Consider the following 18,436-nt stretch of genomic DNA (forward strand, 5'->3'; position numbering starts at 1 on the left):
GATGTGCCAACTTTGAAAAAAAAATAGTGCCAATAGTGTTGCCATCTATGGTCAGGGCCGAGAACTTTTCAGATTACACCGTATGCACCATAGGACTGCTGCAATCATCACTATAGTGTGCTTTGTCTTCTATCCAAGTGTACTGTATGTTGTGTGTAAAAAAAAAAAAAAAAAAAAAAAAAAAAAAAAAAAAAAAAAAACTATTTTTTGTCGATTTTTGAGCTGCAAGTTAAAAGTCCTAATTTTGCTGAAATAAACTGTACTGTTAACTCATCTTCAAGCGAAAAAGCTCATATAAAGATTCCTCTCATCACGACGAGAATGGAGCTGAGGTCTTTTCTAGTCAAAGAGTGCAGATTTCGTCTTTCTTGTCATTGTGCTACTGAAGCGTTTCTAAATACTATTTACAGTTTATATAACAGGTTATGCCAGCAATCTCCTACACAGGTATGTAGTATTCGCTATAGTAATTTTTAAAAATGGTTTGGGAGACAGTGAAGTGTTTGCAGCAGAGTAGAGTGCCCTCCCATGTTGAATCCTCAGTTTGAGTTTGACTTAGTGAGCCAAAATTAGTAAAAAAAAAAGAAATCAGCTAACGCCTTTTGTTCCCTTATAGGGAGTGGATACGACCATTTTAGCCCTCTCTAACATTTGGAGACTAAGTGGGCGGTTCAGTCTTCACTGGTAGCCAATCAGAGATAGTTGGCCCAAGGCTATCACTAATTTAAGTGGCACGCAGTGATGAGAGAGCTAATAAGTGCCGCCATCTGTTGGTCCCTAACCTTAACACAATATGTTTAATGCCTGAAATAGTGTGGGTTCTATGGTCGATGTTCTTGAGTTCACGGGAGGAAAAACCCGCTTGCTCGTGCCAGAGATCGACTAACTCGGGAACTGGTTGAAAAAAAAAGGGCTTAGAAAAAGTTCGTCTAGTCGGCGATTAGAATCGAATTCACAACGTTCTTTCTTTGAGTAATCTAGTGCTGAGAAGTGCAAACACCACTTCAAACAACACACAGGAAAAATTAATAAGCAAACAATAATAAGTGTGTGTGTAAAATGAAGAGTTCATTCACACTTGAGTTGGAATACAGTTATTAATTACGCATTCTAGAGTTGATATAACGCATGTAGTGTTGTGTAGTGTAGTGTAGTGACTCCGGCTGTCAGTCCTGGGATATAACTTCAGTCTATAACATCAAATTAAGGTTAATCGAATATTATCGCTCCCACGCCGGCAAAGGTTGGTTGATGGGTAGAGCCTCTGCTATTGATAGCTGAGTTAAGTAAGTTTGAGCGCGGTTAGTAGTTAGAAGGAGAAATATCTTTCGATTCTGTTGACACTCTCTCCCTCGATGAGTCTTTGGACTCCCTGGAGGTGTCAAATAATAATAATTATGCTTAGTTGTTAAGATGCCTTTCAACCAATGACTTCCATTTATTAGTGAGAATATAATAATTTTGCAGTAATTTCTGTATACGTACATTTTTTTCTTCTTTCCTTTCTCCTATATTATAATCAGTCGTATGTCAAGTTGCCCCGCAGCTACTCCTCTTCTAAAACAAGAAAAAAAAAATGCCACATCACAAGTGATGATGTTTCAACAGGGATGGTAAAGAAAACTAACGTGTACTTGAATAATGGATTTTTCTTTCCTTCTTTGTCATGGTGGGTATAAAGTAGCTACTATGTGATGTGTTGTGTTTTTTCCCACACAATTATTCCCATTTTTATTAATAATCGCTTCTTATACTAGTTGATCTTACAGGAGACGGTACGCTTGTGTTTGAAACTGCTAAGTTTCTGTGTTTTACATGTAAAATTTGGATATCACTGAGATAGATGCTTATTTTATGGTATCTCGTGTTGTAAAAGAGGGTTTAATATACACATGGAAGCCCAGTTTACGTGTCCCAGTGTAAATAGTTCGTTTACTTTGTGGAAAAATGACAGTTAGTCCCAATTTATCACTGCCAGATTTCATCGTGTTGTGTTTTTGTTATTAACTCTAGTATAAAAAAAAAGGTATGTCATAAAAAAATCCATGACTTGCCCATAAGAAAATCCTTTACACATGCACTCATTTTTATTAATACATTTTTGAAAAGATAGGGTAAACGCCCCGCCTACTCAATACTGGAACAAATAGGCGTTAGCTGATTTTTTTTGTTTTTATTAATATCAATGCATTTTTCACTAAAAATTTAAGGTTGAAGCTGATGATTTTTGTGCGCGTTTTACAGAACTGTTCAAACACTTTTTGAATAGTGCAGTGATAAAGCCCTTAAGCCACTAATGCTAAAGGACAGCTGGGTGTGTTATTCTGATAATGCTTAAAAAGATTCTCTGAATTTCAACCACGTTCAAGATTAGCCAATAGCATAAGGAAGGCAGTGGTTCCTCCTTAGAAACTTAGCCCTCCCAAATGAAAGATAAACTGGCCAGAGAACACATAATTAATAGATACAGCACACTACCTACTATTAGTTGCTTGCCTAGCGTACTCCTATATCTGCTGCTGCTAACTTTGTCCATTTAACTCATCTTGGATTTTCGTCTCATTCTTAGATGATTTCATGCTACTATCATATTGAATGCTTTTCTTATTAACTCCTCCTTATCCTTCTCCATACATGACTGACAACTTTTCTCTTGCCTTTATCAGTAACCTTTCTAACATCCAGTCAAGTTCTGCATCATTTTATAGTACCTATTGTTCAACTAAGCAGTTCATTTCTGCCTTGCTAGACCAGTCGGTTGGGTGGTTACTTTTAATGACCCAACCGGCCAAGATGTATATATACGTCCAGGTTACCATGGATGCAAAGTGCATATTAAAATTGTAATGCCATTGATATTACATTCAAATGTATGATGAATACGAAGTGTACAGGAGTGATTTTATCCATATTGATGGCGAAATTATATTCTTGTCAAGCTCAGGAGATAGCCTCATTTCCATAAGATGTTCATAAGATCTCATGCTTCAATTTTTTTTTTTTTTTTTAATGTTGACCCCACACATGAAAGTTTGCAAGACATATAACATTGCAGTGCCATATGTGGGCAAGTGATTAAAGAGAAAAATGTAGCCTATTGATAGATTGGGCCTGTGAATGGGCCATGTTTCTTAAAGAGTTAGAGGTTGTTCAGTGAGAAAAACAGTATATGGGAGATTATTCCAACGAATAGAGGTGGATGGAATGAAAGAAGCTGATGAGAAGTTAGTTCGGTGTGTTCAAAGCCGTACAGTGTATGGGTGTTGGCCAGTGGCTGCTCTAGTTCTTCTATGGTCAGCAGAAAGTAGAGGAATGATAGTAGCCAATTCAGATTAGCAATGCCCATGAAAATACATATAGAAAAGGTATAGAACTGACACAAAGCACCTATGATAAAGTGATTGAAGGGAGTCTGAGACTTCCCTGTTGTGAATATCATCAAGAATTCTTAGAGGTGGGGGGGGGTCTTGAGGGTCTTGACTACACCCAAAATGTAGGAACAGTGCTCTAATGGACCTATCTGAAAGTGTCAGGCGTTGAGAGGAAGAGCAGCAGTGTTTAGAACGGAAGAGAACACCAAGCTTTTTAGAGGGCTAAGGAGTCTATGTGAGTAATATGTCAGGACAAACTGGATGTGACAGTCAACCCAAGAAGAGAAAGGAAACTGGAACATTATCAAAAATGAGAGGGGATGAGGTAGGACTGGAACTTTCTAGTTTCTACAATTGGACCAGCCTTCTACAAAACTTGATATTGATTTGTTGTTCCTTCTTTGGTTTAAGATGGCAATATTGCACTCTACACAAAAAGAACATCCATACAAAAAAACAAAACAGAATAAATAAATAAAATAAAATAAAAATCCTAGAACTAACTGGTTTAGGTACAGAATTGTGATCTTGGCAGAACTATCAAAGTCACACTTCTCTGCTTCTCTAGTGTCCACTTTTACAGTGATATTCATATTCAATATCTTTCTTAATTTAGCATCTATTTCACATGGTTTAAATGCAAATTTAAGGAAACCTGAGATTCTTATCAACCACCCCAATCTGAACAATAATGATGGTCTAAAAATCCCAAGCATATGGAAGGCAGATATTCTACCCACAGAACCTTTCTTCCTAAGAGCTAGCTATAAACAGGACTGTAGATAATCCAGAATCTTAAATCTAATATAACAACTGTCATGTTAAAACATAGAACATCATTGTTACTGTAAGAAAACTATCAATATGAAACAATGTTTCTCCCATGTTATCTTAAATAGAAGTTAGCTTTGATGTAGTTTCTAAATATTTAATTAATTTTATCTGTATCCTTTTTTTATCACTAGAGGTCATGCCAGTAGAATAACCAGTGATCAAATCATTGTTTCTTTAGCTTACTGTGTGAAATGTAACTCAGCTTGTCTTTGTATATTTGTATATACTCCAGCTGATGACCTTGATATAAAGGTCAAAACGTTGGGAAATTAAAAATATTTTTTATTATTATTATTATTATTATTATTTGACACCTCCAGGGAGTCCTAAGACTCATCGAGGGAGGACACCTACTCTACATCTCTCTGTCTCCGCCTCCCTCCCTCCCTCCCTCGACTATTTTCACAGACAATCACAAATATCCATGACCATGGCGGGATTTGAACCCGCAGCCTTTTGGCTGGAGAGTGGATACGCTAACCAATCGGCCAACCAGTCCGGCCTTCTTATTGGCCTAGTTATTTATAACATGGTTGTAAAGTCCATAATTTTAAAAATGAATGCTGATCGCCGTGCTACAGTAAAAGAAAGGATTAGCATCTATTTCTTTTTACTGCACTGTGTATATACTAATTACTGTTGCTTAGGATAAAAATCTTTCAAACCTTTGGGTGATAAGCTGTCTTTATGATTTAAATTAAGGCAATGTAACAAGATCTGAGACTTGATTACTAAGAAAATTTTGTTCAGGCCCCTCATGGAGTCACAAGACGTATCACAGGATATGTTGCATGGCCTTCTAAAGAATCCTTACTTCAGTGTCATCCCCATGTTGTGTGAGACCAGGCATATCAGAACTCTCTGTGGTTTTGGTGTTCCCCATTTCTGTTTTCTGCACGGTGGCCATTTTGTCCAAAATAAGAGAGAACATTTACATGATATCTGACAAATTGCCAGATATAGATGTAGGAGCAAGTTTATCCTTAGTGGAGGACAGAAAACTAGAAAGTTTGTTGATAAGGAAAACACATGTGGACAGGAAAAAAACATCTTTAAAATTCTTGTGAAATACCTCAGAAATTGTGGAAACATAACTGATTGAAACTATTTTCTCCAAAGTATTCCTGAGGAGTCAAGCTATAATGACGCAATGATTTGCTGAATTTTTTGGAGATTATACCCATCTAATTGCATAACTGATTTGTTTGTATGAAGTTTATTATAAAGCTGAATCAGAGAAGCAAATGGTGTAGGTACTAATGATGCCATTCTTCCTGAATGATATGTAGAATCTTGGATGTATCTGCATGAAGGGTAATTTCTAGTAAAGGAGGTTTGGGTAACCCACTGTCAGTCTCCTTTCCGTAAAATTTAATCTGTGGATAAGGGCTCTTTTTCAAGCCATTTTCAAGATTTAGCCAGATGGAAAAAGATCATATATAGCAAATGTAAAAATAATTGTTGAGGTTGAATGGCACAATCTGTCTTCATATAGTTCACCGAGGATGGGGATAGAGAATTGTCAATAGCTACACTTTCAATTTGCTTATACAGGGTGTCTCAAAAAAAATACACACACATCAACAGCTGATAACTCACTTAATTTTCTTATTTTGCAGGTTTAACAGATTTGAAATAATGGCTGAAACCAGACTAATTTTGAGGAAAGAAAATTTATCTTAAAATGCTACTGGAAGTATGAAAACGTAGTGGCAGTGCAAAGACAGTTTAGAAGAGAATTTCAATGAGATCCACCTACGAGACTTACTATCACTCAAATTAGAGATAAATTTGAAGAAGATGGAACTGTTCTAAATGTCCATAAGCAATGTTCAGGAAGACCACGAACAGCTACGAGGCCCGCAACAGAAGAAAGGTTGATTGAAACACATCGTCAAAGTTCAAGAAAATCTGTGCGACAAGCGTCTCATGAGATAGCAGTATCAAAATCAAGTGTCCATTGCATGTTGAAGGGCAGTCATTGGAAAAGTTACATTCCAAGAAGAGTACACGCTCTCAACGAAGATGATCCGGATAGGAGAATGCAGTTTTGTGAGTGATACTTGGAAAAATGTGAAGAGGATGCACAAATTCCAAGACGATTTGTGTGGAGTGATGAGGCCACATTTAAATTAAATGGGTCAATTAACCAGAACAGTTGCACTTACAGGGCACCTGAGAATCTGCTTGTTATGGAGAAACATCATGTAAATTTACCAGGAGTGACGGTGTGGTGCGATTTATCAACACACGGATTAATTGGATCATTCTTTTTCGACGGTACTGTAACTGGTGCCAATTATTTGAACTTGCTGCATGAAGCTGTCATGCAATGTATTCAAGAGGACTTTTATTTTCAACAAGATGGGATACCCTCACACTACCATTGAGATGTGAAGGCCTATCTTGATGAGACTCTACCCAACATATGGATTGGAAGAAGAGGTTCTGTAAAATACCCCCGCGTTCACCAGCCCTCATGCCAATGGACTTCTTCTTATGGGGATTTATCAAGGATAAAGTTTACACTTCAAAACTGGCAACAGTTGACGACTTGAAAGCAGCAATCAAAAGAGAATGTGCCCAGCTACAAGACAAAATGATGCTCAGTGTTTGCAATTCCATTGCTGCATGTTATCAGCAGTCCCTGGACCAGAACGGTCATCACAGTGAATACAGACATTGAGGGATGAAAAGTACATTTATGTGGTGTACTTTACAATGTGAAAGTTAACTGTCTTATAATAAATACCAACTTTATGATCATTCAAAGTCCATTGGCATGAGGGCTGGTGAACGCAGGGGTATTTTACATTTTTTTGAGACACCCTGTAGATTTTATCCATTCTACTAAAATAGCCAGAATGCATAAACTAAGTTAGATCTTTAGTATATCAGAAGGAATATTCTGGGATAACAGCCTGGAATACGATATGCAGCCTGAAATGCTGTACATTGTAGTGCTGCTATGATAAGAAGTACTTTCACATGTAAGGATAAGGAAGTGGTTGTGCCACTGTATAAGGCACTGGTCAGACCACACTTGTACTCAGATCTGGTCACCTGGTTTTCAGTGTGATGTGGAGACATTGGAGAGGGTTTTCAGAGACGGGTGACTAATACAGTATCAGGAGTTTGGAATGCTGGCTATGGAGAGAGGTTGAAGAAATGTGAATTGCAGAGCTTGGTGGATAGGATGAATTTGAATTGATAGATATGATAGAGATATTCAAGTTAGTGAGAGGATTTTATCAGATTAATCCAGAGGAGATTATAAAAAGAGTAGAAGGTGAGAGGGGAAGAACCAGAGGAAAGTGTGGTGAAGAGGGGATGAGGAGTAGATTTTTTAGATGGAGAATTATCAGTGAATGGAACTCATTACCAGAATGTGTTGTTAATGCAAGGAATGTTAAGGATTTTAAGATTCTATATGATAGATATGTTGTCAGTTGAATTAACCTCCCACGATGAGTCTGTCGGCTCCATGGAGGGTGTAATAATAATAATATTAGCTAAGAGATATTTGTAAACAAGAAAACATGGTCAAAATATACATTAGATCTGTAGACTGTAGAGAAGTGTTCTTGATTTTTTTAAGGAAATGCACTGAATGTCTAATTAATGACCTGCACTATACAATTTATGTGCCTCATAGGCATACAAAATTTTTGCAGCTTTATAGGTTGGAGAATCAGTTTAGTTAACAATAAATCTCAGAGGGCAGTCTTCCTTGTGAATCTTTAGTAAGACATAAAAATGAAATGTTACGCCCCCCCCAAAAAAAATGCTTTTTGATGGTATTCTATCTTAAAAAGTTAAGGTGCATATCTCACTTTTTAGTGAATTCCAACAAATATATTGTAACTAATTTTCAAGCACTACTGATCTCGTTTCCTTCAAGTTCTTTGAAGGGAATGTGATCAGTAGTGCATTCCCTAGTCAGTTTTTAAGTGTTGTAATTCCATATTGATCCTTTTCTTCTTGAAATTTTCCTATGCTTGCCCCCCCCCCCCTTTCCTTTCCTAGGTCAATACTGCACAATCACTTTCTCCAGCTATGGAATTGAAATAGCAACATTTGCTATGATCAAATCCCAAGCTCATTATCCTCATATCATTGTCTGAGATAATTGCTTCTCATGAAGTCCAGAAAGTCAATTAACTTCTCATTCCACTCTGTTGCCATAGTAGAAATCTCCTATAATAATGCCTGCTTTGCATAAGTATCTAATTTGTCTAGACATCTCATACCATTCCCTTGGCACTCCTTGACATATATGACTATCCTATGTTAAATATTCTGTATTGCCTACCTCCACGTCATATTCTCTCAAAACTGCTAGAACCATCTCAAAAATGCTATGCCCTGAGTGGGCTAACTCTGCTAATCTGCTAACATAAGCAATAACCCCTGCTTTCCCCCCTTGCCTACAATAATATAATCAATACACCATCGAGATTATCTCTGTAAATAATAATCTTTTGTATACAGAAATGGTCTTGTTAGTAGTGTGTTAATTATATAGCTAATTACAGTGATATTGATGTCAGGTTCAACTGGCTATTACTAGCAGAGATGGAAGTCGATTTGAAGTAAACTACTGGTTAAATAGAGTTGTATCCATTAAGAATAAATATGCAGACTCTCTGCTCTCAGTAAACAAAAGATACTTTTGTAAGATTATTGAAAACTTAATAATACATTGGGTCTGTGAGTGGGCCAAATGTTTGATAAACTAGAATATTAAGACCAAATTTTTCATTGCATTTATCACATACTGAGAAATGAATAATTATCCTTCATTTAGGTTTTTCAGATTCCATCCTAATAAATTTAAAATGCTTACAGATTGCAGGGTTTTACCATGTGAAAACAATGAGCCTTTGGAGATTGTCAGGTACTCTTCTCCACGCAAATCCACTGTCCATCATCTATTCAGAGATCAGTTAACTCATCTCGTCGTCATCATCAAATTCCTGACTGATACTCTTGGGTGGTGGTGGGGGGGGGGGATTCAGGATATTATGATACAACTACATGAAAAAGTGACATCACTACTAACTTCTTATCTACAATTTTCCTCCAAATTAGCCTGTTATCTGTCAGCATTCCAATATTATCAGATCTTATATTTCTATTTTCCAAGGCACTTTTTACTGTGTTGCTCTACCTACATCTGGGTCTTTTACCTGTCCTCCTTGCAAAGAATTTGTTTTGTTAATCTTTCCTCTCCCATTCTGTTTTAAGAGGCCATACCACATGAAATTAGCTCTGTTAACACATTCTTGAATGTTTATGATATCCTCATTTTTATGATACTGCAATTGATGTCATTCATCTGTTCAATTCCCTAATCTTTCTCATATCTGTGGTCTCCAGTCTTTGATCAATCAAATTGCAGTCAAAGAGTGCAATGTCTCATCTCATCATTTTTCATTCTGCTGTGCAACCATTTCAAGATTAGCAGATGGTTTTTACAACTATAAAATATATTAAAAAAATCACAGTGAGAGAGAGAGAATGGAAGGACTAGTTTTGTAAGACAGGAAAAGTAGTGATTATAGCAGTGGAGAAGGCAATCATATTGGGCTACCTATTTGAATGGATCTGGTGTTTTAAGAGTTGCTTGAATAAATGCTTGAGGAATAAAGGTGAGGAATTCTGTATTGGTAAATGCAAACAGAGCGATAATTTTCTCCATTGGTCAAGACCTTGACAGAAGCAGGTATTCTTAGTGAAATAGATGTGATGGGTATGGGGGTAGTTATACTGCTAATAATTGCAGATGAATTGAATCCTACTAGAGTAGTTATTGGGAATAGTGATACTAGTATGAGTAATACAGGAACTGTGTTTGATGCTGTTGGGTGTGACATAGAGTTTTACTAAACAAAATGCTTAGGTACTGCTAACGACCTTGGTCATTTGAAGAGGACTGTGAACTGTACAGACAGATTAACCTTATGGATGTGAGAGCTATCAGATTTATGGATGTTCAACTATGGAGACATTGTAGGCAGAAAGAAGCATGCAAAAGGGAGGAAAGAGAATATATAGAGAGAGTTACTAACAGACAACTTTCTTTAGTAGCATGTGATGAGACTTATAGGGCAAGCAATTAGATCTGGTCATAGCATTTGGGAATTTGTTTATACAGGAGGTAATTGTAATGCCTCTGATTTGAGAAGGTGATTAGACAGTTTTAATTTTGGTTATGGCAAATTGTATGGAAGATTTGTTTAAAAGTAGTTTATGTGAAACTATAAGGCAGATGATTGTAATAAACTGTACTAAGAAGATGGTTTGAAATTATGCCTTGGCATGAGAAACTGCATGGTAGAGGAATCAGCATTATTATTATTATCCTAAGCCTCCCCATGGAGTCATACTCATCTAGGATTAGATTACATGGAAAGTAGTCATGAGTGGGGAGGATAAGTTATATTAATTTATAACTCAGAACTTCCAGCACATATTTGTCATTTTGTCTGTAATATATAAAATCGTGTTTTCTATTTAGTGATTGATGTGTATTATTTTATTATTATTCTTACATGACACTTCGAAGGAGTCCAAAGGACTCATTGTAGGAAGGCACTCTACTCCACTCTGCTACACACTTTTAGCCATCTCCTCCGCTACTCAATTCTCCAACTACACGCAACTACCATCACTTCCATCTACCACCCATCACTGCCAACGACAGTATTTTTTCTCTGTAAAATGCATATGTACTTGAGATGAAAAACCTAATTTTCTGGGATAAAAATCCTGCTACCTCTGTGTGAGATCAGCTAACCTGCCAAACAATTGAAAAGCCCATATAAAGATTCCTCTCATCACAACAGTGAGAATCAAATTCAAGCTTTTTCTATTCAAAGATGGCAATGTGCCTGTTGTTACTCCAGTTGTGCATGGGAGTGCTTAATATTTTATTGTATAATATTAATATTTTATTATAATATATTTTAATGAAGTTGTGTGTGTGTGTGTTTTTTTCTTTTATTATTTATTATTTATTTATTTTACTTTATTTTTAGGAACGAGGAATGTATTTTTCAACTCTGCAATGAAGTAAAGTGAAGTAAAGCAGAAAATTCTTAACACAAAAAGAACTGTGTTTCCACATATGCTTAGTAAAGTGAACATCCCTTTGAAATTGGAGCATGAAAAAAAAAAAAGCTTTTCTGATGAAAGTAACCAAGAAAATTTTAGATTTAAATTCAAAAATACTAATTCCTTGATATTACAGAAACAAAAGGATGTTGTAATTCTGTAACTATATTATCATTGAAAGAACTATTATTACAGAGCAATTTCCAGCAGAAAAAAAAATATTAAAAAAAAGTAAAAAGAGGAACTCATAGTATATATATAAATATTTAAAATACGTAACTTGATATGAATTATTTTCATTTAAGATAATTTAAAAGATGCTATTTACTCCTCTTTTTTGATGCTGGCATATTCTCTTGTGAAAAATGTAGCAGAACTGTCATCAAGCAATCTTGAAGAATAGTAATTAGTTTATAGTAAAGAGAATCATGTTTCAAAATGAGTAGTACAAATTTTTCAATTTCAAGTTTAATCAAAGTGCACATTTCTTAGTTAACACTCAACAGATTCAATGGAGAATATAGCTGATTCCAGTAACCAGAGCAAAGAGAACCAGTTTTCATGCACATTGTATGATAAAGGCACTTCACAGTCAGATAATCTTGATGTACATTTATTATCTGTTGCTAAAGATAACCCCTTTTATGATAAATGTGGAGAGGTATTTTCATCGGAAGATTATTTAAAAAGGCATTTATTAGCTGTTCATGCCAAAGAGATGCCATTTTCTTCTGAAATGAATGGGATAGCTTTTTCACAATCAGATAATTTAGACTTATTAGTACATGCTAAAGAGAAAGTATTTACTTGTGAAATATGTGGGAGGGAGTTTTCACAATCAAATAATCTAAAGAGGCACATATTGGTTCATACTAAAGAGAAACGATTCAGTTGTGAAATATGTGGGAAGGCATTTTCACGTTTATGTGAGCTTAAAAAACACACATTCGTTCATACCAAAGAGAAACCATTCTCTTGTGAAGTGTGTGGAAAGGGCTTTTCAGTAGCAGGTAATCTGAAGAATCACATATTGATTCATGCTAAAGAGAAACCATTTACTTGTGAAGTGTGTGGGAGGACATTTACACAAGCAGTTCGTCTAAGACATCACCTGCTAATTCACAGTGGAGAGAAACCATACTCATGTGACATTTGTGGAAAAGCATTTTCACAGTCAGCTAGTCTGAAAGGACATGAATTGGTTCATACTAAATATAAACCATATACTTGTGAAATTTGTGGGAAAGCATTTTCTCGAGCACATGATCTAAAAAAGAAACACTTATTAGTTCACACTAAAGAGAAACCATTCACTTGTGACATATGTGGGAATGCATTTTCAGATGCAAGTAATCTAAAACGACATTTATTGGTTCATACCAAAGAGAAACCATTTGTGTGTGGAGTATGTGGGATGGCATTTTCTGAAGCTGGTAAACTAAAGAGACACTTATTGGTTCATACAAAAGAAAAACTATTCATTTGCGAATATTGTGGAAAAACATTTTCACAGTTAAACAATCTGAAAGGACATTTATTAGTTCATTCTAAAGAAAAACCATTCAGTTGTGAAGCATGTGGAAAGTCATTTGCTGAAACAAGTAATCTAAAGAAGCATATATTAGTTCATACTAAAGAAAAACCATTCATTTGTGAAATATGTGGAAAAGCATTTTCACAATCATGCAACCTAAAAGGACATCTGTTAATTCATGTGAAAGAGAAAAAGTTCCCTCAAGAACATGTAGGAGCATTTTCACAAGCAGAACATCTGGAGTCCAATTATTCTCATGTTTGTAAAAAAAAAGATTTTTGTGGATTAGCACTTGAATTTTGATATTCACAATAAGGGATTATGCTTGGATTCCTTCCAGTAGAATGTTTTATTATTTGATGGAAGGAATCTTTCATTGAGGACTTTAGAAAATTAGAGCTATGAAGAAAATTGAACCTGCAGAACTCATTTACATTTGGTTTACAAATAAATGATTCCAATTTAGATATGTACTTCCATTTGTATAAATACAACCTCTTCCTGACAGAACCCTGACTGTTGATTCACCTTTAAACTTGTTTCACTTCTCCAGTTGCATCCATTGATCCTATCCCTCCTATGGGGAAAATACTTCTGTATGTGTTAGAGAATGCCTAGCTTAGAATTAAATTATTTTATTGGCTGAAGATTTTTACTTATTCCCATTCTATCAAATTCATTTATGATATATTACTTTCTCTTATCCACTTTTGGATGCATTTGATTCAACAAGTTTTAATAAACCTCAGTTTGACTTTTGAGGTTTAGAGTTAATAAGAAATTTTAGTCATCATGAGCCATTTTAAGTAATTCAGTTCAATGATTAAATACATAATTTAAGAAAAACATTTTTTAAATTTATTTATTAAAATTAGTGAGAAATGTAGCTTAGTATCATTAGATTTTAATTTTTGCTTTATAATTAGTAAGAACTAGTTGAATACATAAAGATCTTTATGGTGTTTATTATTTTAATGTGGCATGTAGCAACTGTGAAATGTATAAGCAAATTAACCAAGCAAATAGGAAAAAGGTGATTTTAATGATGATGATAATATACTGTAGATTGGGATGATGAGATAGCAACCAGATGTAAAGAAAATGAGTTTCTCAAGTTTTGAGGGACAACTACCTCAGGTAGTATGTAGCAGAAGGCGTGAGGATTGAGGGGCTTGAATGAAGGTCAAATCTCTTCACAGTTTGTGAGAGTGACCATGAAGTGATTACCTAAGTGGTTGCCAGCCATGTAAAGACTTCTCTGAGGAAAAGGAATATGTGGAACTACAAGGTTGGTGATTATGAGAAGCTCAGGTGATAGCTTGGAGCTATAATATGGAAAGAGGAGTTAGGTGGAAAAGAGATCAGTGCTGCTTGGGTGAGATTCATGATCTAGTAGAAGCAATATCTAAATGTACTCCAAGGGCCAGGAGTTTAAATAAGGTAGGTGTGAAATGGATGGATGAATGAAGAGATTAAGCATGTAATATAGTGGGAAAAGACATTATGGAGGCAATGTGAGATGAGTGGTAATAATTAATTTTATGAGGATTACAAACAGGCAAGGAGAGGTGCTTTAGTTGGTAAGAGTAGCAAAAGTGCAGTAATGGCAATAATAAGAAAAATGATCCCCATTAAGAACAACTGCTGCAGAGGATATAGTTGAGATTTAATGAGCTGTTCATAAAGGTGCTTCATTCTTGTGAATGTGACATCGTGGAGAGTTTGAGAGAGCAGTGGATGATGATGAGGATAGGCTGTGAATGAGCCAGAGGTATTGGGAGATTGAGCAAACATGATGTTAATAAGGCTGTGGGACTTGATATATCACCACGTATTTTTCTCTGCATGGTTAGCGAGTGGCTATGTGCTTCACAACCATATGCCTGGGAAAGGAGTGTCCTAGGTTCAATTCTCATTGCCAATGTGAGGAACTTAAGGATCTTTCTCAGACATAGCAAAGTTAGCCAGTCTTGGGCATAGACAGTAGGATTTTTCTCCCCAGTTTTTCTGGGGGTTTTCCTGTTGCAAGCAGGCAAACCATTTTAAGTAATTCATGAGCCATAGGTCTGATTCATCAGCTATGCCAGTTCCAAGCCTGGATAAAATTTGGGGGATTGAGATGGTGCTGTACTTCCCCCATTAAAGGGCCTCACAGCTGTCATATCATCATATGCTAAATAAATAACCACATATTTTGAATGAATGTGCCAGGGAGTCAACATCTGTCTTTATATATTTGTTTAATATGAATCATACATTGGGTCAAGTTCCTAAGGAGTGGAAGGAACACAAGATTGCACCACTTTATAAGAGAGGTGACAGAACTCAAGCATTACATTATAGGTGAATGTGTGTAGTGTTCTGGTTAAAGTGTTGGAGAGAACCAGGATCCAGAATTGGGTTGAGAACAGTGGTATTATCTTCTGATGAACAGCATGGATTTGCTAAAGGGAGATTATGTTTTAGTAATGATAAGATGGTCATTTAGATGACAAGAGATTATATGCTGATTACAAGAAAGTGACAGCTGCATTGGATGAAGGAGATGGATGAACAGTAGTATACTTAGTTAATTGTGATAATCTATCAAAGGCTTTTGACAGATTACCACATGATAAGTTAGTCAAACTAGAGTGGATGGAGGTTGAATATTAGACTAGTGCATTGGATTGGAGATTGGCTATCTGACAGGTATCAGCAAGTTGTGTATGGGGAGCAATGTCCCAGAAGAGGAAAGTCATTAGCCTTAGGGGTCTCTTTTAGGACCATTACTGTTTAACCTTAATGTTTTTGTTAATGATATTAATGGAGAGGAGTTGAATGGAGATATTCAGTTTGTAGATGTTGCAAGGTTTGGATGAACTATAAGGAGTATGATGGGGCCTTATAAGAAGATTTAAATAGACTGAGTGAATGGGCATAGCACAGGAGTGGGGATGCCAATTCAATGTTGTGAAATGTAAAGTTTTTGATAAGATGGTTATTTAGATGACAAGAGGTCATCTAAATAATCATCTTATCAAAAAAAAAAGTCATATACTTATTACAATGAGGTGACAGCTGCATTGGATGAAGGAGATGGAAAAATATTAATATGCTTCGATTTTGCAAATTTTTTTTTAAATCTGATTTTTCAAATTTTTTTCAAACTTTGATTAAAAAAATTTTGCAAATTTTTTTAATCAAAAGATTACCACTGAATGGAGTTTGTAGATTTTTTGCATGGCAAATTGTGAATGATTGAAATGCATTGCCTGAGAGTATCATACCATGTGGTGATCTTTTGATAGATTACCACATGGTATGATAGTCAAAGTAGAGTGGATGGGGTTGAATATTCAGCTAGAGCATTGGATTGAAGAATTTGGAAAACAAAGATCGGACATAGAATTTATGGTTAGAGGAGATATATTGTTGAAAGTGGAGGAAATATGAGATCTTGGAGTGATGGTGGATAAGGATCTACAGTTTAGAGGACACATTGTCAAAATTTTGAAATTCTGGTTCCATTGTATAAGAACTTGATTAGGCTGCATATGGACTACTGCACACAGATTTCGTCACCTGGTTTTCAAAAGGATGAAGAGATGTTAAAAGGGTTGAGAAGGTATAATTTATAGAGTCTAGTGGATAGGTGGAAGAGGAGTGATATGATAGAGATGTACAAGTTGATAAGGGGTTGCTATAGGATTAATATTGAAGAGATTTTTCCTCCCAAATTGTAGGAGATTGGGGCAGAACAAGAGGTCATCCCTGGAAGCTATATGAAGAGGGTGTGAGCAAGGGAGTAAGAAGTAGGTTTTTTGCATGGCAAATTGTGAATGATTGAAATGCATTGCCTGAGAGTGTCATGTCTGCACTGGTGCATCATACTGTGTTTAAGGCACAGTATTTTGAGCTGTGTGCACGAAAAAGGGACCTCCTCTAAGAGGTCCCTTTTTTCATGCACACAGCTATTTATTAATAATAATAATATTAATATTATTAATAATTACTATTAATAATAATAATAATAATCTTCATATCTACACAGAATTGCTTTAAGCAGCATTTTGTGGAATTTTATTATTATTATTCAGGCCTCCATGGAGTCAAAAGACTCATCGAGGGAATTTTGTTATATAATGGATCATCATCTCATCTCATCCGATTGGTAATGGGCTGAGTCCACTTAGAAGAAAGGGTCTCCACTTATCGCGATCTTTAGCCATCTCAATCATGACTCTATAGCTGGGTAGATGTGAATGTTCTTTCAGCAACTTTATCCAAGTACTTCTTGGTCTGCCTCTAGGTCTTTTTCTTCCGATATATCCATTCAAAGCTAAGTATAGGAGCTATGAGGGGCCATTCTCTGAATATGACCAAACCATCTCTGTTGATGCTTAATGATACTGTCTACTATATTATCTGGGAAGTCTAAATCTGTTCTGACTTGATCATTAGTCTTGTGTTGCATCCAGTGGGTGTTATTAATTTTTCTGAGGCATTTCATTTCAAATGCTTGAAGTTTCTTGATTGGTTGTTGAGTTAATCTCCAGGCTTCTGAAGCATAAGTAGTCATCGGGATAATAATTGTTTTATATAATTTTAGACTCGTTGGGATTTTTTTATTTATCCATATTTTGTTTAGTTTATTCATGTTGGTCCAACCTAGGTTTAGCCTGTGTTTTACTGTTTCCATATTGTTGAGATTACTAGATATAAGACTGCCAAGATAAACATATTTATTAACTTGTTCCAGCAGGTGATTTTCAAGATTATAGAAATATTTTCTTCTTTTCTACTGGTCTTCATTATTTTTGTATTATAAAGATTTATTTTCATACCATAATTTTACAAGAGTCATTTAAAATATTAATAGTTTTTTCTAGCTGTGGTTTATAATCTGCTAAAATAATGATATCATCTGCATATTTTATGTGATTAATGGTACCATTGATTTTTACACCTGGTTCATCGGCTATGGTTTTACAGACTTCTTCTAGTAAGAGGATAAAGAGTTGAGGTGAGCGAGGGCATCCCTGCATTACACCTTTCTTGACTCTGAAATTCTCGGTTTTAATGTTGTTTGTTTTAACAAAAGCTTTGGTGTCTCCATAATAATTTGTAATAAATGTTAAAATATCAGAATCCATTTTTATGTTTTTTTAGGATAGTAATCAATTTGTTTCTATTAACTGAATCAAAGGCTTGCTTAAAATCTATAAAACAACAGTATATGGGAAGGTTGTATTCCCAATATTTTTCTGCTATATTATTAATGGTGAAGATATGGTCTATAGTGGATCTATGTGGCCTGAATCCTGCTTGGTTTTCCTCTATGATTTTTTCTGTAAGCACCTGTGTTCTCTTTTGTATAATTTGAATGAATAGTTTATAACTATGACTTAAGAGTGTTATGGGTCTGTAATTTTCACATATTCTTCTTTTGCCTCCTTTTTTTGTGAATTGGTATAATAATTCCTGTTTTCCAGTCAGTTGGAATTACTCCAGTATAAAGAATTTGATTAAATAAATTCATTGAGAAATTAATGGCTTCCTTGCCACCATATTTCCATAGTGGATTTTTTTTTTTCCATAA

General features: G+C 35.4%; 1 protein-coding gene across 3 annotated transcripts; it reads left to right on the forward strand.

Annotated features, from left to right (window-relative positions):
* The first annotated feature begins 1,206 nt into the window (after positions 1–1,206).
* Positions 1,207–13,502, forward strand: LOC150098524 (uncharacterized). Of its 3 annotated transcripts, none has more exons than XM_090404743.1 (2): positions 1,207–1,286; positions 11,246–13,502. In XM_090404743.1, exon 2 carries the CDS (start codon positions 11,833–11,835, stop codon positions 13,156–13,158), a length of 1,326 nt encoding a protein of 441 aa, XP_090260869.1. In that variant the 5' UTR covers positions 1,207–1,286; positions 11,246–11,832; the 3' UTR covers positions 13,159–13,502. The 3 variants fall into 3 exon arrangements, with proteins under 3 accessions (XP_090260869.1, XP_090260867.1, XP_090260868.1); XM_090404741.1 differs by lacking the exon at positions 1,207–1,286 and adding an exon at positions 1,310–1,669; XM_090404742.1 differs by lacking the exon at positions 1,207–1,286 and adding an exon at positions 1,786–2,026.
* The last annotated feature ends 4,934 nt before the right edge of the window (positions 13,503–18,436 follow it).

Source organism: Typopeltis vanoorti, chromosome 15 (assembly GCF_054136105.1).
Source record: "Typopeltis vanoorti isolate ZY-2024b chromosome 15, IOZ_Tvanoo_1.0, whole genome shotgun sequence".
Lineage (NCBI taxonomy): Eukaryota > Metazoa > Arthropoda > Arachnida > Uropygi > Thelyphonidae > Typopeltis > Typopeltis vanoorti.